Source organism: Schistocerca gregaria, chromosome 5 (assembly GCF_023897955.1).
Source record: "Schistocerca gregaria isolate iqSchGreg1 chromosome 5, iqSchGreg1.2, whole genome shotgun sequence".
Taxonomy (NCBI): Eukaryota; Metazoa; Arthropoda; class Insecta; order Orthoptera; family Acrididae; genus Schistocerca; species Schistocerca gregaria.
In genome coordinates this window covers 557,338,673-557,364,786 of record NC_064924.1, presented here as the reverse complement: position 1 = coordinate 557,364,786, position 26,114 = coordinate 557,338,673, and the positions used below count along the sequence as shown (strand labels likewise).

The 26,114-nt window shown below is 36.1% G+C and overlaps 1 protein-coding gene across 2 annotated transcripts in view; it reads left to right on the top strand.

Moving 5' to 3' along the window:
- The window catches only part of LOC126271949 (chitin synthase chs-2), a 318,553-nt gene that overhangs the window by 249,709 nt on the left and 42,730 nt on the right, over positions 1-26,114 (top strand). For both annotated transcript variants that reach the window (XM_049974380.1, XM_049974379.1), the window contains exons 10-16: positions 4,817-5,078; positions 5,646-5,908; positions 8,886-9,096; positions 12,668-12,868; positions 12,951-13,177; positions 13,584-13,751; positions 21,458-21,763. In XM_049974380.1, the coding sequence (XP_049830337.1) occupies positions 4,817-5,078; positions 5,646-5,908; positions 8,886-9,096; positions 12,668-12,868; positions 12,951-13,177; positions 13,584-13,751; positions 21,458-21,763 (1,638 nt within the window). The remainder of the gene's footprint in view (positions 1-4,816; positions 5,079-5,645; positions 5,909-8,885; positions 9,097-12,667; positions 12,869-12,950; positions 13,178-13,583; positions 13,752-21,457; positions 21,764-26,114) is intronic.

The window sequence follows — 26,114 nt, the reverse complement described above, 5'->3', positions numbered from 1 at the left end:
ATGAAATGGACCTCCCCCCCCCCCCCAAAAAAAAAAAAACATTTCCACCGAAATTGTGGTTCTTTCAAATCAATGGCTACCAAATTCAATTACTTTTTCAGAGTCTAACTTACTCTTCTGTAAAGGTATGAAAATAATAAGATTTAAAAAATGTTCAGCGAACCACACTGGAAAGAATGGTGTGGCCTGTGTGAATAATTCTCAGTACTGGGTCTGTGTATGTATGGATGGATATGTGTGTGTGTGTGTGTGTGTGTGTGTGTGTGTGTGCGCGCGAGTATATACCTATCCTTTTTCCCCCCTAAGGTAAGTCTTTTCGCTCCCGGGATTGGAATGACTCCTTACCCTCTCCCTTAAAACCCACATCCTTTCATCTTTTCTTTTCCTTCCCTCTTTCCTGATGAAGCAGCCGCTGGTTGCGAAAGCTCGAAATTCTGTGTGTGTGTTTGTATGTTTTATTCATTGTGCCTACCTACCGGCGCTTTCCCGCTTGGTAAGTCTTGGAATCTTTGTTTTTAATATATTCTCAATACTCAAGAACACAAAAGAGTACTGAATACGCATTGTGTGATTTAATTCTCAAAACATGTAAAAATTATTTGTTACTTATTTTACTTGATGTTTATCATTGGTACAGTATGTCTTTAAGTTAAATCCAGGATATGAATTATGGTAATGTTAAAAATTAATCACTGCGAAACTTTTTCTCAGAGTTATTTTCATTTTTTAATGATTTCTGTTAAAGAACAGTTCACAACATACAAAAACTTGAATTATAAAACTTTTTGTCAAACATGTCCATTTTAACACCACAATGCCCACAACACATAGTTTACAGCTCTCATCTACAGGAAATGCACCAAAAAGGCAAAGAGATGTGATTTATTTAGCTATGCTGTTTGATAACAAACTGTTATATACAAAAAACAAAACAAGCAATTTTGTGTGTTTGTAATTTTGATTTGGTTATTAGAACTGACATTATTAATGCATTAAGTGATCATAAAAATAGTAGAAATAATAATATTAATTATAGTAACAATAATAATGGAAAAAAATGGAAATGTCGTGTGGCTAGGGCCTCCCGTCGGGTAGACCGTTCGCCTGGTGCAGGTCTTTCGATTTGACGCCACTTCAGCGACCTGCGCGTCGATGGGGATGAAGTGATGATGATTAGGACAACACAACACCCAGTCCCTGAGCGGAGAAAATCTCCGACCCAGCCGGGAATCGAACCCGGACCCTTAGGATTGACAGTCTGTCACGCTGACCACTCAGCTACCGGGGCGGACATAATAATAATAATAATAATAATAATAATAATAATAATAATAATAATAATAATAATAATAATAATAATAATAATAATAATAATAATAATAATAATAATAATAATAATAATGACAACTGACCTACAAATTTGCTATGAGGAAGCTCAATACATGGAAATCAAGCCTGCAGATAATCTCCCCATTATAACTCAGTATTATAACTCAGTACAGGAAAGTGGCACAAATGGCGCACTGCAAATATCTGGGAGAGATCATCCAACCATCAGCACTGAACACAATAGTCAATCAGGAATGAGTCTCAAAATTACAAAATTGAACAATAGATAATAAAGTTTAGAATATCAACAATTTAAGGAAAAGACTAGATTACTACTCACCATAAAGATGACACAAGCTGCAGAAGACAGGCACAATGAAAAGACTGTTACATACTTAGCTTTAAGTCAAACCCTTCTTCAGGCATACATGACCACCATCTCTGACAGCTTGGACCCAAATGCAACTGTCACATGAAATGAATACATAATTTGGCACTCCATGCAGACCACATGAATATTTGTTTTTGAACAACCCTATTATTTGCTTCATATCTGTCTCAGTGACTGCTTGAAGGAACATGGACTTAAGACTAGCATTTAAATAATTCGGTAGCCATGTAGGTCTGAATAAAAATTGAGGGTGTGTGGGGAATTGGCACTGGAGATTTGTTTTCAGACTAAGTCTGGGGGATAGTGCCTCTGTGAGACATTCAGCATATTGGGCAAAGGAGTTCTTGTCACTGGTGATTGCCATCTCGGGGTTGCCAGGCTGTTTCAAAGGGATTTTGGTGTGGAAGGGATGACAGCTGTCGAAATGAGGGTACTGTTGGAGGTTGGTGGGTTTAATGTGAACAAACCCAGGGACAGTGTATTTGCAGTGATACTCCTATGCCTATTATGCTGAAGGTCTCATCAAGGCCTTAACAGACAGGCGCTATCCTCCAGATTTAGACCGCAAACAGATCTCCTACATGATTTTCCCATAAAACCCTCCCACCACCCCCAAGAACCAACTGTAAAGGAGTGCCACCTTCACCATCCAATACCACCTTGGACAGGAACAACTGAACCACAACCTTTGTCAGAGCTTTGATTATCTATCATCATGCCCTGAAGTGAGGGACATCCTACCAAAGATCCTTCCCGCTCCTCCTAAAATGATGCTTCATTACCCACTTAACGCCCATGACAACCTTGTTCATCCATATGACACTCTCAATCGTAAAACTTAGCCAAGGGATCATATCCCCGTGGAAGACCCATGTGCAAGACTTGCTCAATCCACTGCCCAGCACTTCCTATTCCATTTCTGTCACAGGCTTATCCACCCCATTAGATACCGAGCCACCTGCAAAAGCAGCAATGTCATATACCAACTGTGCTGTGATCATTGTACAGCTTTCTATATTGGAACCAGCTGTTCACCAGAATGGATGGCCACTGTCAACCTTTGGCCAAAATCACCCTGTGCCACAACATGCAACTGAATATAATGGGCTTGATTTCAGTGACTGCTTCACAACACAGGCCATCTGGATCTCACCTCCACCATCAGATTTTCTGAGCTGTACAGATGGTATTTACAACACATTCTCTGTTCCCGAAATTATCCTGACCTCAACCTATGGTAACTTATTATCCCCACACCTTCCATCCAACAGTTTCTCTCCCCTCTGTTCTATCACCTCCTCCAAATGCATGTCCCCTCACCCTCACTGTGTGCGACCCTCGGCCAACACATATGCCTATCTTTCCCCTTCCCTGCTCCTCTCCTTTTCTGCTCATTGACTCACCCTCCCCTTCCCCCTCCTCAGCTTCTGCCCCATAGCCTCCAAAAGCTGCACCTGATGGCAGTCTTGTCATGCCTCCATCTAGCCCCTGCACACTCCACCAGACAGCACTCTTCTCTCTCTCACCCATACCCTGTTATCCCTACCCCTATCCCAGCCCCTCCAGATTGCTGCTTTCATTCCATGTGACTGTTGCATGCTGGTCCTGGCTGCCGGAGATGGTGGTCGTGTGTGCATGAGGCATGCTACCTTGTGTGAATGAATGTGTGCCTGTATTTCCTTTGCTGAAGAAGGCTTTGACCAAAAGCTAAGTTTGTAACAGTCTTTTCATTGTGCCTGTTTGCAGCTCAACATATCATATTTAGAGTGAGTAGCAACCTGTTCTTTTCCTTGTACTCCAAATTACAAAAAGCATATGCACTCACTCGGAATCACTATAATAAAATATCTATTTCTGATAAAGCAAAACTAAGGCATTACAGCACAGTATTTCTACCACAAGCACTCTATGCTGCAGAAACTACAATGATTCATGGTCATGTGAAAGTAAGAGAGATTGCAAAGCAGGAATGGATAATTCTAAGGAAAATATTCAGACCAGTTTCTTGTGATGGAATTTGGATGATGAGGCCATGAAGAAGGTCATAGAAACAGATAGAAACAATAATTGACATCTTTAGAAAGAAAAAGATGAAATTTTATGGACATATCAGCAGGATGAACAAGAACAGACTCACAAGGTAAATCTTTTGAGAAAGCAAATCCTATCTAATACAAGACAAAATGAATGGCTGAAACAGAAGCAGACAATAAAGAACTTGGAATTGCACAAGGCAACATAAACAGTTGAGGACAGTTCAGAAACCTCATAAAAAATGTACACTTAAACAAAAACACACAAAAAAGAACAATAAATAAATGGTCAGTAGAGCGCAAGGGATAACACAGCGAGCATATGAAGAGAACTTGGGAAGAACGAAGCAAGAAGAAAAAATCAATACTACTCAAGTTCAACCACTCCCTTAAATGGAATAGTCAATAACAATAATAATAATAATAGTAATAATAAAATTACTTTTACTATTGTTTTTGGACTATGGTTGATTATGGACAACAAATTTTATAAGTGAGTTATTTTTATCTGTTTATAAAGAGAAAGTCAGTGATTTTTGATGGAAGTTCCATTTCTCTCTCATAGAGTGAACGTACTTCCAGTAGACTTGCATACAATATTTGCATCAGCAAATATAAATAGTTCAAATTCCTAAATATACAATGGAAATTGTTGACATATAGCTAGGATAAAATTGTCTTAAGGAATTCTATTCAAAAAGGTTTACTGAAAGTAAAAAAGTGATTTAATATTGCTAAATATTGCAGCGACTGAAGTTCACGTGGCAAAAAATACCTGGTTTGGAAGTGTCAGTAATGGCATGCAGGACGATACATAAGAGAACTGTTGGAGGCCAATCATTTGGTAATAGTGGGACGAAAATTATTTGTCTTTACAATATGTAACACCGAGGAACATAATTCAAATAATGCCTGTGGAAATATAATTGTTTTCATTTTCAACAAACAAGCACAGTTTCAAGCTACAATGTTACATTTTTATTTTATTTTATTTTATTTTATTTTATTTTATTTTATTTATTTATTTATTTATTTATTTATTTATTTATTTATTTATTTACAGGAACTTGCTGACATTGGAAATGATGATTATTATGAGAGCATTTCAGTGCATTCTACATCAAGTAGTAACTCACCCAAGAGCAATGTTAAATCATCTGACAGCATTACAAGGATCTATGCATGTGCAACCATGTGGCATGAAACAAAAGAAGAAATGATGGAAATGTTAAAATCAATTCTGCGAATTGATGAAGATCAGTCTGCCAGAAGAGTTGCTCAAAAATATCTCAGAGTTGTTGATCCAGACTACTACGAATTTGAGAGTAAGTTTACCTGATTTATTTCATTAGCTTTCAACATCCTTCAGCAAATATTAGTTTTGAAATACTTGTACATCTAACAAAAAAAATCATGATGCATTATAAGTGGCTAAAGGACAGTCTTATGTATATTCCCAGAGTAAAAGAGCTGAATGAAAGGCAGTAGACTCAAACCAAATCAAAAAAATTCTAGAGTGATAAGGCTTTCTTGTATAGCTTGAGAGAAGACTAAGACAGAAAAAGAAAAGAAGGGGTACTCATGCTGAGAATGGCTAACTTCCACTTCTGTCTTTATTCCTTACATTTTAAATGGTTATAAAACAGAAAACTTCTACATTGTTCAGCCTCTATATTGTTTCATGCTTCATGGCGGACAAATAATTTATTCATCAGAATATTATTATTCATCCTCAACCAAAATTCAATGAATAGCCATATGTAGCAGTCTTCTTTTTTTATAAATAAATAAATATTAAAAAAGCAGCAAATAATTAAGACACTCACATTATTGCTGATATTCTATTTATGCTATTTCTTCTACATGTTAATAAATATTGCATTTCCTTCCAGCTCACATTTTCTTTGATGATGCATTTGAAATCAGTGATGAAAGTGATGATGATAATGTTGTGAATCGATTTGTCAAGCTGTTGGTGGATACAATTGATGAAGCTGCGTCTCTTGTACATGAAACAAGAATAAGAGTGCGACCACCAAAAAAATACCCAACACCTTATGGAGGACGTCTTGTTTGGACACTACCTGGGAAAACAAAGATGATTGCACATTTAAAGGACAAGAGTAAGATCAGACACAGGAAGCGATGGAGCCAGGTTAGCCTTGTGTAGTAATATGAATGGTTATATGCAGTCATATTTTGTCTTTTGTGTACTGTAAATTCAGGTGAATACCAATTTGAAATAGTTTTTCATTTACCATAAACTCTAAGTAAGCAAAATGTTTCAACTGTGCCTACAGAAATAAAAAAAAAATGTTAATGAGATAAAATAATAAATGAGAAACTGAATGGTTTTGTTGTGTCACAAGTTTGTTTTTAAGTGTTTTCCCTCAGAGTGACAGCAGAAGGAGATACAACATTGAAACTTAAAATGATTTTTCATCAAAAGTAGTGATGAAGTTGAAGTTCTTCTACAGACACAATAATACTTTCTCGCTCCCAACACTCAGCAGCACACAAACAGCTTTCCACTCAATGGTACATCATCTCGTATCTACTCCCATGTCCAAAGAAGATATCAAAGCAGTGTTAAACAAAATAAAATTTCTAGTATAAATCAGTGGCTGAGATCCTGTCCTGACTGACAACATCTTGCATAGGAAACAATGACTAAAAATTAGAATCCTCTTCTGTGCTAACTCTGCTGCTTCTTCCAATGTCAGCAGGAATTGGTGTACAATCCCATACCTAGGACTGGTAATGCAGCCTGTAGCAAAAACATGAAATCCTGCAACTGTAAGATTTCCTATTATGTGAGGAACATCACAGCCCAATGCATTTTCAATGGCAAAGACAAGACTCAATTACTAGCCAACTGTGTGGTATACAATATTACTTGTTCTGATTATGATAAGTTTTATAATGGTCTATTGGGCAGAGACTTAGCAACTAGGTTGGCTGAACATGAACACAGCTGGATGTTGCAGAATTATGGTCACATTTGTTGAGCCTGTAATGAATGAAGGCCACAATTACCAGCCACAGTCCCATGCTGTCCAATTAGCAAACAAAGGCCAAAAACTCAACCTTTTGGAAGCCCTGGAAATCAACAAAGATCTGGTCCACAGTCCTGATTTAATATTGAATGACTAAACACAGCTAAATACTTCCCTTCTTCTAAATACCACTTAATCCTCACATATTTCCAAGGCTTCCCACACTGTCTGTTCCATTCTATTCTTCCAGTTTCTTGTATTTCTTCATTTTATTATGACTGCCTATGTACTTCATATATTCTCCTGTTATAGTCGTCACTTCTTTCACTTTGTTTCTGTATCATCTTGCATATGTAATACCAATTCACATTATTCTTTAGTACTCTTGACTAATTTTATTTCAGAAAAAACATATTTGTGCCATCAGCTTCACATTTTTATGTTTATTTTCTACCAGTTATGATTGTTGCAATCATCTTCAAGAAGAAATTCTAAATCAGTTCTCCTTGAAGATATGGTAACAATTGAAACCAACTGAGTGTAAACACAAAACTGTACAGCTGATTGCAGAAATATGCTTTTTCAAATTATTTAACAGTTGTAGACAATCATCCATGAAAAGCTGTATCCTAATTTTATTTTATAGGGATTGTTAATTTAATTTAAATTATTATATATGCAGTTTTTCAAGTTTAACATTAATTATTTTTCCTGGTTTGCTACCTTGATATTTATTTACAGTTAACTTTTAAGTTTTTAATTGCATTACCACTGCACTTAGAAAAATGACATTCACTCTGTGTTTGTGGCTCACTCCAGATGAGAACATATCTTCGAATGATTTTTTTTTTTTATTACAAATATTTTAACTTCTTTTATGATGATAGCCAGTTCAAGTACGATGATGGCCTTGTAAGCTGAGAACTAGTAAACTGAATAAGTTAATCCCATAGAACATACACATTATTGTCTTTTTCATTTATAATTATGTTGTCTTTCCTAGAAGTTATAGAAGAATTAACACAACTTAGAAAGCTGTGTTTGGAATAACTTAGCATTGACTGGAAGTTTTCCAAACCATGACCTTTCATGTAGAATGGAATCACTATTTTTTGGAAGTTACTGGAAATAACAGTTTTCATAAACATAGTGTAAGGCATGTGGTAAATAAATATGATGCTGAGATACAATACAAAGCCCAAAATCAGATTAACTAGAAGGTGCAGGCGTCATTAGGAGGCAGTTGTTAACTATGACATGCTGTAGGATGTTTTCTGTGCCAGATGTTGTAAATCAATATGTCAAGCTCTTGGTGGATACTTTGAATGGTTTCTTGATAGCAGATTATCACCCACTACTCCACATTGCTACAGATGTAAAAACCAGGCAATAGAACTCATATTAGATTCTCCCTCTCTCTTCATTCCCTTTGAGTATACTGACCTGAACCACATCTCCATGTGGTCAAATTACTTTGTGAAATTACATGTCTGAAGCCTCTACTGAACTGGATATAATTAAAACCTTTCTGGAAACTCAAACAATGATCCATATCATCATAATAAGTAAGAATATCACAACTTATGCAATTTGACTTGTTCATTGATTCTTAGTACACATATGACCCGCTATTAGTATGTTTCTGTAATTTCCTTGCTCCTACTCATTTTACTGCAATCACCATCCAGAAAATGTTAGTAGATATGACAGTCTATTTGGAGTGCATATCCAGATACCTCTCCTAACTCTATGAAGTATTATTATGTTGTCCTGAATCAGATGAACAAATAACATCAGTTCATTCACATTGTTCTTGTGACAACTGGCACACCCAAGGCCTCCACTAACAGCCAATATGTGTCTTAGTCCTACATGCAAAAAATCAATTCTTCTCACAGAAAACAGTTCAGTCTTGTGTTTCCTGGATACACTTTGTACAATTATCAAGAGTATTAAGTGCTCCTACTGCTTCTGATATGGTACTGTGAAACCAATTATACATTTTGGGGAAGTCACATAGTTGGCAGTAAATCTACAGAATGTCATTCTGTCTACAAGTAAATTCTTTAAGAACAGCATTAAAAATGATAGTTGGCTTCCTAATACACATACTGTAACAAAACTGTCTTTTCATAGGTCATGTACATGTACTATTTGCTTGGACACCGACTCATGGAGCTACCTATTCCTGTGGATCGAAAAGCAGTGATAGCACAGAATACATATTTATTAACACTTGATGGAGATATTGATTTTCAACCTCATGCTGTACATTTGTTGGTTCACTTGATGAAGAAGAACCGGAATCTGGGAGCAGCATGTGGCCGTATCCACCCTGTTGGTTCTGGTAAGAGTCACTTTTCACTATAAATGCTTGTACAAAGAACTTTACTATTAGAAACCACATGTTTTTAAAAACAGTAATTTTGTCACATAAATGAACTGTTAATATTTTAAACCTTACAAGCCCCACCAAAAGTCATTGTATGGTTACGCAGGATTTCACAGTAGACATAACAAACAAAATTTAACCTTCTGAAAATTACTTTTTCATACTGAGTCTTGCCTCTAAGATTTTGTTATTTAAACCTTTAAAAATTTAAATAATTAATTATTATAGAAATACCTAACAAGAGTCGTAGGACCACATTTCTTAACACCTGAAGGACTGGGGATTATGGCGTATTTAGGACAAACTTCTGAGTGTGACAAGTGTAGTTTAATTTGCTGTTTTAAAAATGGTAAACTAATTTGGATTTATAACAGTTTATTTTGTACTACTTATACAGTTTACCAGGATATAGTTTTACTTTTTTCTAAAGAATTATATGATGCAATGGTCATTTTCTACCTAATAATTAATCCAAAGATTCCAAGACTTACCAAGCGGGAAAACGCCGGCAGACAGGCACAAGAACAAAACACACAAACACACACACAGAATTACTAGCTTTCGCAACCGATGGTTGCTTCTTCAGGAAGGAGAGGGAAAGACGAAAGGATGTGGGTTTTAAGGGAGAGGGTAAGGAGTCATTCCAATCCCGGGAGCGGAAAGACTTCCCTAGGGAAGTCTTTCCGCTCCCGGGATTTGAATGACTCCTTACCCTAGGGAAGTCTTTCCGCTCCCGGGATTGGAATGACTCCTTACCCTCTCCCTTAAAACCCACATCCTTTCGTCTTTCCCTCTCCTTCCTGATGAAGCAACCATCGGTTGCGAAAGCTAGTAATTCTGTGTGTGTGTTTGTGTGTTTTTGTTCTTGTGCCTGTCTGCCGGCGTTTTCCCGCTTGGTAAGTCTTGGAATCTTTGTTTTTAATATATTTTTCCCATGTGCAAGTTTCTTTCTATTTTATTTACATAATAATTAATCCAAATATATATATGATAACAAAATGTGAAATGGATAATTTTGCTTAGCAAAACTTATTTTAACATAAAATTTTGGATAGCACAATATATAGTAGATAAAACATTTGTAAACCTGATGTCATTCATTCAAAGCCACCTGCTGCATGATGACATCAAATATATAGTAGATAAAACATTTGTAAACCTGATGTCATTCATTCAAAGCCACCTGCTGCATAATGACACCAAACACATGTGCGTTCAGTGTTGCCTAAACGTGGTCCACAAACATACTTGCTGCACTTTGTTCATGAATGCTTGCTCCTATTGTTTCCTCTACATTCTCTAATTGTCAAGTCTTAAAAATGTTGCTATGTTGTGGAACAGTATCATGAAGTGTATTTTGTACCCTTGAGACTTTATATGCTGAAGCAACTCTTCTGCCAACATGTACATAAACTGATATTGTTTACTTTCTCACCTGTCACTCACTCATAGAGCAGCCATGCATTAATAGCTGGCAAATTCAATATACTAGTGGAAAAAAACGATGTGTAGGACATCTGTGACATCCATACTCCACAGTCTACAGTTGAGCCATTTGGTCAATGTCAGTGCCATACTTGGTGTTATTGTAGTATGCCAGTGATACTGGTAGCTTTCCAAGATGTCACTCATTGACAGTAACTGTGTCATGCAATGAACTCAAAAGAAGCACATTTTTGTTATTTTTTCCCTGATAGTATGTTCAAGTTATGTCACCTGACATTAAGTATAGCTGTGTGTAAAGGTGCTGCAGCAGATTTTGCTGACTGAGACAATGTTTGTACTCTTACATTTCAAACTTTCTGTAAGGCATTTGGTTGTCATAAAAAGTATCACATGTACTATTTCTTCTTGTGGAAGCAAAAGGGCTGTATAAGATGAATTACAATATGCTCTGCAAGAAGAACACCTGTGGAGTGCTGCTAATCTTTGCTTAGGTAAGGAAAACAATTTACCACGTACCTATAATTTTTATCAACTGTAAAACAAAACTTTATTCCAATTTTGTCTGGTATATTACTCTTATATTGAATGAAAGGGCATCTCACCTAATTTTCATCTTGAATGTAACACTGCAAGGAACTGGCAATGGAAGGATTCCAGACAGAGGTAGCAGGTGGAAAGCAATCTTTCCTTATTCTTTGGGAACGTATGTCCTTTTCATCAATGCACATAAACCACAAAATTTCAATGAATTTATTTCTGTTCATTGTGTTCAGGAAGAATGCTGGAGTATTTGACCATAACAACTTCAACAGCAAATTCTTTGCTCCTTATATGTGTTGCAAGTATATAAATGATATATTTGCTTTTATTGCATTGATCTAATGGTCCAGTCATCATCCTGCATTCCTTGATGTATTCTATTTTCTGTACACTTCTTTATGTTTTGAAGCATGTTGTTCTCAATTAGTGACCTCCAGGCACTAGAATGTATACCTGCTCCAACAGATCTCTTTGCATAAGCTATAGGTCCTGCTGCTACCTTCAAGATGGCTGTTTTCTGGCAATGTCTTGAATAGGTGTAATAGTTCATGTTTTTCCATCATTGGCTGTTTCACTACTCCAATGGAAGGATTTTCTTTCATCTGTATCTTTGCTTTCCCTCTGCCACAAATGTTTCTAATGCTGTTTGCTGTGGGAATGGGTACATTGTTGTTTGATGTATCTGAAAATATGTAGTACAATAATTCAATTACAACATAAATGATGAACTTTGAATTATTATAGAGTGAAAGCAACTTAGAAAATTCATATAACACTTTCTGAAATATGAGCTGAAATACAACAGTAATAATAATAATAAAAATAATATAAAGTTTATACAAACATATCAGCAATAGGTAAAGCAACATTTGTTTGCCTTTCTTTGTTTAGTTCCTGTCCAGTAGGCACAACATTGCTGTCAGAAGAGTCACAGATTTTATCAATGGCAGGGATATATTCCTCATCATCATTAGTGATTGCAGTGCCAGCCCCCAGTAATTCACTGACTTCACAAACATTATGAGGATCTTCAGCTTCATCTGACACTGAAATCAAATATTTTAAAATTTCTTAATCATAAAAACCATGTATGGGATATGCCACTATGAAGCAACTGAAATGTGGGCAACACAAACTGCACCACTCAAGCAATCAAACTTACTTCCTCACTGACAAAAGGTCTACCAATTTTCATAAACCAGTCAAAAAGCTATTGTTCTCATGTCCTTACCTGCCAAAATGACGGGTAGAGGACCTTATAGTAGTTCACTGTACCACTTTTCAGAAAGGTCATAAATGCTGAATTCATTGCAGATGTGTACCTCACAAATATTTGTTACAAGTCATGGGAAGTGGGAACTGCAGAGCAAACCATTTACAAGAAATAAGTCTACTAAAGCAGAGCAACCATCAAATGTGGGTGCAGTCCTTCTAATGTTTCTTAATTCTGTGTTAGAAGTCCATGATGGTAAAGTTATTACAGGTCAATAAAGATTATTATCATTATTATTAACTTAAACAAGACCTAAAACAATTACAGGACCCATGGTGTGGTATCAGATGTTTGAATATGCCATTGGACATTGGCTTCAGAAGGCAACAGAACATATGATAGGCTGTGTCCTGTGTAGCCCTGGATGTTTCTCTCTCTTCAGAGGGAAGGCGCTTATGGATGACTGCGTAATGAACAAATATACAACAAGATCAGAGGAAGCTCGACACTATGTGCAATATGATCAAGGTCAGGAGAATCTAAATTTTATAAACAAGGAAAAACTACCTGTTTTTCTATCTGGAGTAATACAATCGTTTTATATTTACAGGTGAAGATAGATGGCTCTGTACACTACTTTTACAAAGAGGATACCGAGTAGAATATTCAGCAGCCAGTGATGCTTACACACACTGTCCTGAGGGTTTCAATGAATTTTATAACCAACGGCGTCGATGGGTACCTTCAACTATGGCCAACATTATGGACCTTCTAATGGACTACAAAAGAACAATTAAAATAAATGATAATATCTCATTACCATACATAGGATACCAAGTAAGAATTATTTTTATTCTAATGATTCATTATTATTATTATTGTTGTTGTTGTTGTTTTTCATATTGTGAATGCCAAATAACTATTATCCAAGATCAGACTGACTTCATATTGGTGTTCTTGTAAGTCCACCACACATGTGTCTCCAATAAAAGTAAAGGTAAAATGGAACATAGTAGCTTAAAATGTCTTCAGTTTGCCAGTTGGTATTCCACTAAAACAAGATTTCTTGGATCAATCTTCTTGGAATTAATTTAAAAGTAGATATTGTATGTGATTATTTGTTGAGAACTGCTGATTTGTTTTGTCAACATAAAAGATTAATAACTACTATTACTTTTTAAAAGCCATCATCTTAAAAATGTCAAATAGAATGACAGTTGTAAATGGATGTCTCCTCTTCCAGATTTTACTGATGGGTGGTACCATCCTAGGTCCTGGAACCATATTCCTTATGTTGGTAGGAGCTTTTGTGGCAGCATTCCACATTGATAACTGGACAAGCTTCCAATATAATATTATTCCCATACTTCTCTTCATGTTAGTATGTTTTACATGCAAATCAAGTTTACAGGTAAGAACGGTGTCTTTAATACATCAAAAATAATATTATACAGGGAAGAAGGTCTGTGTTACGTTTAATTCCTTGCAGAAACATAACTGTATTATAGATTTGTATTCACACGCATATGATAGTCATACTAAAACAGTGATTAAAGTATTGCATCTATCCAAGTAGCATACAACATTTACTCAACAAGAACAAAGATTAACTAACCACTACAAATAAAGAATAAACACAGGGCAATGAACATATCACTGAACCTGAATACTTTGAGCACTGTGTGATGTCACTCCAATGTATGATCACTCCGTCACTCACCCAATAGTGCCAGTGATACTTGGTGCTGAAAGAGATGTGGCATCCTGCTAACATGATCTCCTGCTTTGTGAAGTCTGTTGTGATATTATGTGAACTGCTGTTTGCTGCAGGTTGTGGTGTAGTCATGTCTGCTGCAATATCTGTAAGTTTAGTGTCTGCTGATTTTTGTGGCTGGTTTGTGACAGGCTAGTTGATGGTAACTGAAGATGCTGTATTTCCAGTAGGTGAAGTAGCTACACTGCCCACACTGATGTGGGAGCTGCAAAATGCAGGCTTGAGGTGATTCACAGAGACTGTGGTTTGAATACTCATCAATCTTAAACATCTTTCTATCCCTGCCAAGGATGGTGCAAGGCCTGTAATGTGGGGCTTGGAGTTGCTTGCGTGCCACATTGTGCTAGATTGCTGAAAATAAAAGGACAATGAGTGAGTTGGCATTGTGGTGTGACAGGCCAGATTTGTTTGATTTGTGCTGCACTTTGGAGACAAAGTCAGAGGCACTGACACAGTCATTAGTAAGCTTGAGCAATTCACCTGGTAACTTCAGCACTTGGCCATGCACGAGATCAGCTGCTGTGGCATTCAGATCTGTCTTGATGGATGCTCAAAGGCCCAGAAGCACAATGGGTAATGCTTCTGTCCAGTGTTGCGAATCATGACATCTTAATACTGTCTTCAACTGCTATTGCAGTTATTCCGTGAGCCCGTTAGGTGGAGAATGGTAAGTGCTATTGGAGATATGCTCTATGCCTAACAGGGTGGCAAGTGCTTTAAACAAATATGATTCGAATTGTCAGCCTTTATCTGTGGTAACATAAAGGAGCATGCTGAAATAGGCAAAAGGATGTGTTTGCTACAGTTTCAGAGAATATATTATTCTTAGGAAAGGCTTCTGGATGATGTGAAAAGTGGCTGATGGCAGTAAGACAGTAATTGAAATCTTTGGATGATGCTAACAGCCCAATAATGTCTAAATGGACATGCTAAAAAATTGATTAGGTGATAGAAATGTGCCAAGTGGTGCTTTGATATGTCAAGCAATTTTATTCGTCTGAGAAACCATGCACTGGTCCTCAACCAGTTTGTAATCTTTATCCATATTAGGCCACACAAAAGCATACTTCCCAAGATTTAACATACCATAGACCCCAGTATGTGCCAAATTATGTAATGATGCAATGGCTTGGAGTTGAAACATAGGGGGACAAATGGTCACATCTTCAATGTAGAAACATCACAATACATTCTTATGTTCACCAGTGGTACTGTGGTGTGTTGGAGGTGCAGGCTATTTGGTTGCCCCAGTAATGCACATAGACCTGGACTGAGGTGTTGTTACTTAGCAAGAGCTTGGGTTGTAAGCATTTCAATGCAAGGGAGAGTGTCCGCTGAACATTCAAATCACCATGAACATGAATAACGTGTATCATAAATTGGCCAATGTAATGTAGGTGATATAGCTGTCATGGTGATGCCTTGTCTGGCTTCTGATGAAAGGTGAACATCAGTGGTTCGTGGCAGTGACCAAAGTAAACTGCTGCCCTTCAAGCATATGGCGAAACCTTTTGTGGCAGCAAATGTCATGTACAGCTTGCAATTGTATGCCGACCAGCCTTGTTGTGCTGGCGAAAGCTTCTGGCACAAAAACACAAGTGGTTGCCAGAACTGATCTATTTTTTGCTGTAATACAGTGCCTGTTGCTGCTGCTGACAGGTCTACCATCAAAGTCAGAGGGGCTTGAACAACGGGATGGTGATGGCAGTTTTCACTTTGATGAAAACTATTTCTGCTTCACTGATAAACAATATTTCACCCTTCACTTTCAGAGCACCTCTCAACAAGTCAGCCAATGGGGTTGATACCAATACATGATTGCATACAAAACAGCGATAGAAATTTATTATGCCCAAGAATCATCACAACTCCTGGATCATAATTGGCTGTGGGTATTTGACTATGCCTTGAACTTTCTCATGCACTTGCCAGGGCATTTACGGAATATCCTCAGATCTTAAACCTCTGTCACTATGCACTTCGAAGAGTTAATAATCAGTCCCTGTGAACAGAGGCAGCTGAAGAGTGACACAAATGCTCCACATGCTCTGATTCCAAAGCAGACATCACCAAAATATCATCAATCTACATGCAACAAAAATCAAGGTTGCACATTATCTCATCCATAAAATGTTGGAACATTTGTGCATTATTGCATAATCCGAATGGCATTCTCATAAACTTGAAGAGGTTGAACGGAGTAGTAACTGGAGTTTTGGTTATATCATCAGGCATGATATGTATCTGACAATATGCACATAATAAGTCAATGGTAGAAAAGGTGCTTTTGTCGTGTGTGTTGTGTGCAAAATCTTCAATGTGCAGATTAGATATCTATCAGGGATACTATGTGAGCCCCTCCCCCCTTGGTAACTAAATTTTGTTGTGCCAATATTTAGTTACCACAATAGGTTCTATTTCATCAAACATTTCTCAGGGCTTTAATTTCTGAGTACAATTAATATAGCTGCATATACAATGGTTGCAAATTATTATGGCTTGTTACTTTTTTAATGACAAGGTTGAAATTATGTGCCAGTAATTGGGTTGATAAATTAAATGACTAGTAATGCCATGGACTATATCAGGAATGAAGGAACTTCCCCATTTGGGTGAGGTTTCTGAAGTAGACAATGGAAGTTCATTCACCCTTGTTTTTATTCAGAAATTTACAGTGATTCAAGTATTAATTCATTTAAAAATGTTTCATAAATAGTTCTGACATTTCCATCCCTGTGATCAGTTTTGCATAAACAGGTACTAGTAAAAAAATGTTATCAATTGACAGATAGTTCTGATGAGTTTTGATCTAACAGTTTCATTGAAAGTTATGAACAAAAGTTTTGTTTGTAAAAGTTTTGGTGATAATTTTGGTGGAGTGGGTATGAAACATTTCAAAACATAAACACACACAACCATGTACGATGGATAATTGCTTGGAAATGGTGCCATCAGATAGCAGGATTGATGATGAGGGTGAAGATGAATGGAGGCCCTCCTTGAACTAGGACTAGTGCAGGTTGACAAGAACAGGGTGATCCTGAGAGAGGGAAGCAGGTAAGATTAGACCTTCATAGCACCACACTCATATCAGTGACTTGTCAACATGGAAGATTCCAAACAGAAAATAAGAATGTATTTAGATTTACAGTCCTGAAAAGGAATGGGTTAGTTCATGCAATTTATTTACTTCACTTCTGGTCTGAATTCCTTAATCTGGAAGGAGTTGCTCACAAATTGGGATTATTTTGTATCTGTTAACAATATCTCTCAAATGTGTGTCATTTCATATCATAATCCACTTGTGAACTTGTGATGACCTTATCAACAGTCACAGGTTGTCCCTGATGCAATCACATCTTCCCTCATTATCCACAAAATTTAAAATTTTAATCAGAACATACTTGTTTACCACTTGGTGGCAATAAGCTTTATTGGGTAGGCTGAAGATTGAACAGCTTTTTGCATTCAACTAGAATCACTCACAGTTTGTGTGCACTCACTCTGTTTCACTGCTCTATAAAAATTCATATTCATTAAATGGCTGCACTTTCAGCAAACACACCACACAACCCCTTCATGGGAAGTTCATTACTGGCTGTTTAACACCAATCTATGTTTTTCATGGACATGTGCACCAAACGTTTACCTTTCCAAATTCTATCACATTCCATTAAAACTTCGAGCCACCTCCAAATCTAAATTAATTTAGTTCAAGAATTAGATAATGCTGTTGTACCACACCCAGCATTGATTTTGGGATCCTAGTACATGGTTCTGATGTAGGTTCACATGTTCTGAATGCAGAGTACATTATGATATTTCAGTGCCTGATACAATGCGATGGCTACAGCCATTATCAGATACATGAAATGTATTCGCAATTGCGAATAAGGACTACAACAGCTGATGTTGGCTCATATTTGCAACTGCTGATACATTTCATGCAGAACACACTGCAAAAACTCCAAGATTTAATCCACCTGTGCCAGCATGATATGGGTATCAATAAGGAAGACGACTTAAAATGTCACATTCTATTCTCAGAATCAAAATGAATTAAAACTGTCTTAACAGAATGTAAACAATAATACATTGGGCAGTCAGTGTGGAGCTGAACATTCATTTCCGATCACACTGCGTTTCAAATCATGTCGTGGTCACTAAAAATGTTGTTTGTTAGGGTTTTACTTAGAAAAACAGACTGTTTTCAATCCAGAGATAGACTATCTTCAGACTGTACTCTGGAGTATTAAGTACGGAAAATATAGAGGGACATACAGATAAAATATGAACATAAAACGAAGTTATACCCACAGCCTATGTGGGGAGATGGATCTACAGAGCAGGAACTGCAGAAGTCTTCAAGTGCTGTCAACTGTTGGGGAAGCAAATATGTGGTGCAGTTATGTAGCGGAACTCCACCCCCTATTCATCTCCACAAGTCATTTCTAACCAATACAATGAATGCTTATTGAATACATGATGAAAAACTTGAGTTACTAATTTAAAAATTATAGCTATTTCCAGTATTGTCTGTAATATTAACAACTATTATATTCGTGATGCAAAGAACAACCAGCTAAATATAATCCATTACATTGTAACATCTTTGACAGCTATTGATGCTGCACATTGCTAAGGAATGAACAGCATCCTGTACGCCGGCCGCGGTGGTCTTGCGGTTCTAGGCGCGCAGTCCGGAACCGTGCGACTGCTACGGTCGCAGGTTCGAATCCTGTCTCAGGCATGGATGTGTGTGATGTCCTTAGGTTAGTTAGGTTTAAGTAGTTCTAAGTTCTAGGGGACTAATGACCACAGCAGTTGAGTCCCATAGTGCTCAGAGCCATTTGAACCATTTTTTTAGCATCCTGTACAAGCAGATTGTCCTGTATAGGGCAGTGCAATAGCAATGTTATTGGCCTCATACTTTATGTTAATTTTCATTTTAATATGTTACTTTTTACAACATAAACTTAAAATAAGCAACTTAAACTGATATTATAATTAGATACCACAAGCAAGCTAGTAATAAAAATTTTGTGGACACATTAGACACACTGCTAAGTAACCAGTGATGCCTTATATATACACAATGTCTCACAGAGAATGGTGTAAGTTATTGACTTTTTACTGTGGGCTATTTTATATTTCAATTCTTTGCATCACAAATATAATAGTGGTTAATTTTACAACCAATGCTGTAAATAGATATCATTTTCATGTTAGTAACTAAAGTTTTTCATCATGTATTCAATAATTATTCATTCTTTTGGTCATAAATAACATGTGGAGATGACTAGGGGGTGAAGCATCCGATAATTAACCCCACAGCATCATTGCTTCTCCAGCAATTGACAGCATTGAAGACTTAGCACTTTCTGGTTTGTGGCTCCATCTCCACACATCAACTTTGGGTAAAACTTCCTTTTATTTTTATTACATTATCTACATTTTATCTGTATATCCACCTATAATTATAGTGCTCTGTATTCCAGAGTACAGTCCAGTAAATATTATTTGTGTGATCTAGACTGTTTTTCGAAGTACAACTACGGAACTGATTGCCGATTTCCCAAAATGTTTTCATAAATATTGTTTATCAGAGTTACACATGGGCATTAATACTATTAAAGCACCATATCCAAGTAGCATACAACACTTATTCAAGAAGAACAAGAAATAACTATTGTCTACAAAACAAAGAATAAACATATGCCAATGACTGTATCACTGATCATAAACACTTTGAGCACTCTGTGATGTCACTATAATCATCATTGCAATGTATTATCACTACAGTATAATTATAAGTGTAATAGACTTACCTCTCCCTTTTACATGATAAATTATTTTACTATTAAATAGTCATGAACACACTACAAATATTGCACGAGTTAGAAACTCAGTCATATAAGCTTTTAACCTAAGGCATTCTCTATACTGTAATAGCATTACAAGAAAGTGATACATTGTCTGGATTAAAAGCATCTTTGAGACAGTTCAGAATGTTTGTAGAGTTTTTATTTACTATGTGTTCCATGAGGAATGGTCAGTATTCTAGGATATGACAGGAACAATCATTTGAAGCAAACAACTTCATAGGGACATATGAACTACGGTTTCCTAGAGAGAACACATTTAATGTATGTTTTTATTTATTTTCTGTATTATTCAATAGAGAAAAATATTGAATGAGCACAATTTTACATGCTCATTCAATATCGAGGTCCCACATTACATTTGTTTATTTATACGTGTAAGCAGGAACAGTAAAGAATAATCATCTGTTTCACGGTGCTGTTAGTTAGTGTCAGTCAGGGCAGTGCTGTCACTGTGGAGAACTGGTTGTTCTTCATGTTTTACTGTCCCTGCTAATACATATTGATGAAACAAATATTGCACTAGACTAATTTTTGATCGCTCAGTCAAATGGGCATGTACAATTCCAAAAATAATTTTCCTGTATTAAATAACACAGGGAATAAATAACCACATATTTTAAATGTGCCCTGCCATGGAAACCATTCAGAAGAGGGCATATGTCTGTATGAAGTTTTTTGCTTCAAATGATCATTCCTGTCATACCCCTGACACCATGTACATTTTTCTTGTTGTTCCAATACAAAACATTTCTTTGCTTCTATTTTTAATACATCAATATTGTCTACCATTTCTATCTTCCTGTGATAGAAATTGAGCAGTTTTATCTATATGATCTGAAGATACTGATCATGTAATAAACTCGGCTATATATTATTCACAACTCCAAACATCTGAATCTCCATTCTTAACAGAAAATTAAAATGTTTTGGAGTATAGCTTATATTTGCATTTGACCTTTGATATTTCATATCTTATGCACCCATAAATTCAAGAATTCAGAATTGTTTTGAATTTATTTTTTCTTTCACAGTTTTAGAAACTGAAGTTTCTTTTTGTGTACCTTCATAGTCGATGGGAAGTGTTCATCAACTCTAGAAGAAAACATGGTTACTGCTTTATACATATCTCTATGACAGACTTTTTCAAGGTTATTTATATAACTACATTCAGGTATCCTAGATACATAATACAAACCTGCAGTACAATATTTAATCACTACACGCATTACCTATAAATAGACTAGACAATTTGGGCCGAGTCCATGTTCATATTCTACTTCTGAAAAAGTTAAATTATACTGTTTCTATATCATGTACTGTCATTTGAGATATTTTTTTAACTATTATTTATTATACTATGTGTATGAACTTTTTTCTATGCTCCTATCTTTCCTAAGGCAACTGCTTGCTTATTGTGTATGTTTTATTGCTGATAAATCTGTTTTGTGTGTCATCTAGCTACTTGTGGCCCAGATTTTGTCGACATGCTATGCACTGATTATGATGGCTGTCATCGTGGGTACAGCTCTGCAACTCGGTGAAGACGGCATCGGTTCACCGTCAGCAATTTTTCTCATTGCCTTGTCTGGATCTTTCTTCATTGCTGCCTGCCTTCACCCTCAAGAATTCTGGTGTATTGTTCCTGGAATAATTTACTTGCTTTCTATTCCATCTATGTATCTCCTTCTTATTTTGTACTCTCTCATCAACCTGAATGTTGTTTCATGGGGAACAAGAGAGGTTGCAGTGAAGAAAACAAAGAAGGTTTGTTACCTGCAAGCAAAACATATTGACATAAACTTTAGTTCAGATTTTTCATGATTGGACTGATTGTTGAACAATATACACAGTTTATTTTCTTTTGATGTTTACATTATCAGGAGACCAAACAGAAAAATAACATGTAGAGAGAAACAAGAAATCAATTTTTGCTAAGATAAAATTGCATCTGTTAACAATGAGAATATGATAACAAAGTCACTCATCACAATATTCTTGGATAAAATATTCTCAGTCTTCTTGCTTCAGGAGCAACTATATCCGTAAATATCAGAATGTTGTGCAAGACTCAAAAGACTGTGGTGGTTTGGTTATAAGATAAAAATGTCTTTAAACAGAAACCAGTGACATTATTTTGAAAAGGTGCACCTTAAATTTCCAAATCTGGACAAAAGTGGTTGACTTGATAATGATTAGAAGTACTTATATAATGCACTAGAAGATTTGAAATGAAGAAATGAATAAAGTGGACAACTTTAAATATTTGTGCAGTGGTGTATCTTCAGACAATACTATACACCAGGAAATAAGCATTAGAATACTGCTGCAACTTCAAAATTTCATCATTCTGTATGACATTCTCTGTGGCAAATAATTTTCTCATTATATACCAAGATTACACTTTATAAATGTAACTTGACCCAGCTTTGACATGTTTGGAAACAATGGCACTGACTTCACCAGCCAGCAGTGGCCTCAATGCAAAATGAATGAAGTTCCTCCAATCCTACTTTAAAAATAAACATCAAAGATAAAATTAAAAAAAAAAAGACATATGACAGCAACTTTACTCTGAAAGAAGCTTAACTGATGTAATAGAGCTCAAAAGACTGCAGTGGTATCGTCATGTAATACGAATATCTTTAAACAGAATCTCATGAAAATATTTATATTTTCAAAGCAATATAACAAGAAAAGACATAAAGGAAGACCTAATGAAATTTAGGAAAACAAATCCTCAAAGAGACTGACAAGATACACACAAATATTAATCATGTCCCAAACAAAGAACAATGGTTGAAAAAAATAACTAGGAAAGTGTTCATACACACATTCACTCAGCTTACTGGAGCCAAGATGATTGAATGGAGAAATCAACAGCTGCTTGCCGCAATTACACATTACATTATGTTTTCAAAAATAAAAGTCTTACCCAATGCTTCAAACTACTGAGATTATGTCATGAATAAATAAGAATGTGGAGACCAGAAGGAACAACAAAATGTTTAACCGGGATAGTGATGGATGGAAGTTGATGCTGGATGCTGAGAAAATGGCAAGAAATAAATTTTTCTGGTGGCAATAGGGGTGCTATTACCATCCCTACATAACAGACATCAACATAATCTCTGGCAGCACATGCAAATTTCTTTTTTATAATTGATGTATTAATGATAGGGGGTGGGTATTCACAGAGTGACTACAGATTCACATTAACAGCAACAACATTTAGTTGTTCTACAGGATGACAATGCACAAAGGGATGGATATTCATACATTGTTTACTGAATCATGTTAACAGTAACAACATTAGTGACTCCACATTATGACAATGCAGGAAGTTATTGAAAGCTCAGGCTCTTACTCACACCTGATGTGGCTAGAAGACTAAGAATATTTTATGCACCTGCTAACATGATCCATTAAAAATAATGTCCATTAAAATTTAATCTGTTAACATCAAGCATGGCTGAATGAAATTATCTTGCAGAAAATTACAAGCATCCTTGAGGTGATGGCCCAATTACAATTTCCTTTCTCTGACTTAAAATCATCAGTAGAAACTAGATGTTGTGGATATTACTGCTTCTTCTCTCCCTACTAATCATTGTATTTTTGTTTATGCTTCACTAAGGTGGTGGGTAATTATTTGATCCAATTCTCCCATAACTGTGAATTATTTTGCAATTGGTGGGTATTGCTAAAGAACAGATAATATGTACATACTAACTTTAACTTGTGTATATGTTTCATTTACCAACTATAAATTATTGAAGGTGTGCATGTTGTGTACTAACATATCATTAGTTGTAGCAGCTGTTTGTCGCATTGGTCATCAGCGCAGCATATAGCCTTACAATGATGGCTGTAACAGTTGGTGTACTTCTGCAAATTCAAGAGAATGGCCTGCTTGCACCTTACTCTGTCTTCTTCTTTGGGGTTATTGCTGTGGTAGTAACTGCAGCACTACTTCACCCAAAAGAAGTGGGATGCTTACCATTTGGTATTGTGTACTTCATAGCCATACCATCAGCATACATGGTGCTGTATATTTTCACACTATTCAACCTTAATGATATTACCTGGGGAACTCGGGAATTCATTGAGAAAAGAACCAAAAAGGTAAATAATTTTTTTGAAGTAGAGATAGCACTCTTGCACATTTAGAGCATGACTTCTCTAACTGCTAAATCATATATAGATGCTCAAAGTAAAAATGTACTTGACTTCTACACATTAGAACTATGAAAGGTCATATAACAAGAAATACACTGTAACATAATTTTTTCTGGGCTACAAATATGCAGCCGAATCCCAGCTGTTGTAACACACATGCATTTCTGTTGGATTAATTTCACACCCTGATTGCAAATGCCATCATCCATCAATTTCAACACTGGCTTCATACCAACTAGTCTTTTTTAACACTAAAACATTAAAGACATGTGCTCAGATAACAATGAATACAGAGAAAAGAACAGTAAAAAAGACCACAGAAATATCTCTGTTTGCACATATAAGCAAATGGGGTAATGCAGAAATATGTAAGTTTTGTACTAAGTAGAGCTATAAAATAAAGCCACAGAAATGCTATGTTTACAGTAATCACTTGAAATAATCGTATCTATTCCTTGTGCTGATAGTTTCATATTCACTAAAAGCTTATACTTATCTTTTTCTAAGCTTTTCAATGATATGAATGATTTTTTTATCATAATATAAAATATTGAAAAGTGGTGACACATAAGAATGCTGATGATTAATTGGGTATATTGGGTAACTAAGGAGGAGGTACTGATTCAAACTGGGTAGAAAAGAAATTTGTGGCAGAAATGGACTAAAAGAAAGGACCAATTAATGGGACATATTCTGAGGCATTGCGGGATGAATCACCATTTTGGCAGTGAAGGGAAGTGGGGTGGGGCATTATAGAAGGAGGCAAGTCTAGACTACAGTAAGCAGGTTCACATGGATGAAGGGTGTAGTAATTATGCAAATATGAAGAGGTCTGCACAGGACACACTAGTGTGCAGAGTTGCATCAAACCAGTCTTCAGACTGAAGACTACAAGAACAATGCATATCAGAATTATGTACGTCACTCGAAATTAAAAGTGACATTTATGAAGGGCATTCCCATTTTATTCTAAGGCATTAATCCCACAAGGGTATGGCTAAAAACTAATTTTGTAACACTGTTTTAATTTGTGTTCCACAAAATATTGAATGGTTTTTCTTCTTCTTACATGCTATTAACCTGGAAAACAGTTTACATTTTATCATCAGCTCTTTGGCACTTTTCCACGCATTACTGTATATATATCTACATGCATTGACATTTCTCCTGAAAGTTTTCTAATGTAATCAAACCATTTTGCTTTATGTCATTTTCTTAGTCTTTTCTAGCCTCATGGAATCTGCCAAAACTCCTCCTTTGTCCATCTATCATCAGTTCACCTGCTACAAACCTGCACACTTCAATTTCATTTTCATTAGTCTTAATTACATCTTCTAATCCAAACCTGTTCCCTGATCCATTTCTTTCTGTCTCTCCCAGTAACTTCCAACATGTATCTCTTCATTGTTCACCAAGCAATCCCCCATGAATGAAAGCTGATAATACACACTGAATGTAAACTTTCTTTTTCAGACACATCAAAAGCTTATTTTTATGCACCTTCTTAATGTACTAAAACCATTCTACACAATTCAGTCACTGCAGACTGAAATACAACTGTTCCATGACATGACATCAAATATTTGTACCTGACAATAGTGTAAAGCCAAAATTGCAGAAAGATGCTGTCCTTTAAACAATTCATACAGGCCGAGGGGCCCATATTACAAGAACTTAATTGTAATTTATGATGAATTGTTTTATAAATCACACAATCAAATGATAGAATGTACCAGTAGGATAGTTTTTGTTGTTTTGCTCTGCCAGTACTTCATTTAAGAGGTCATATAACACTTTTCTCTGTGGAGAATAGCTGCAAGTGAACAACTGTAGGAAGGAAGTAAAATAAAAAGAACTACATTTATTTCTACAGTACAAAACTGCTATGTATTGCTCACTTAACTGTGGCTTACTATGCACTATTTCCTATTGTACTTAA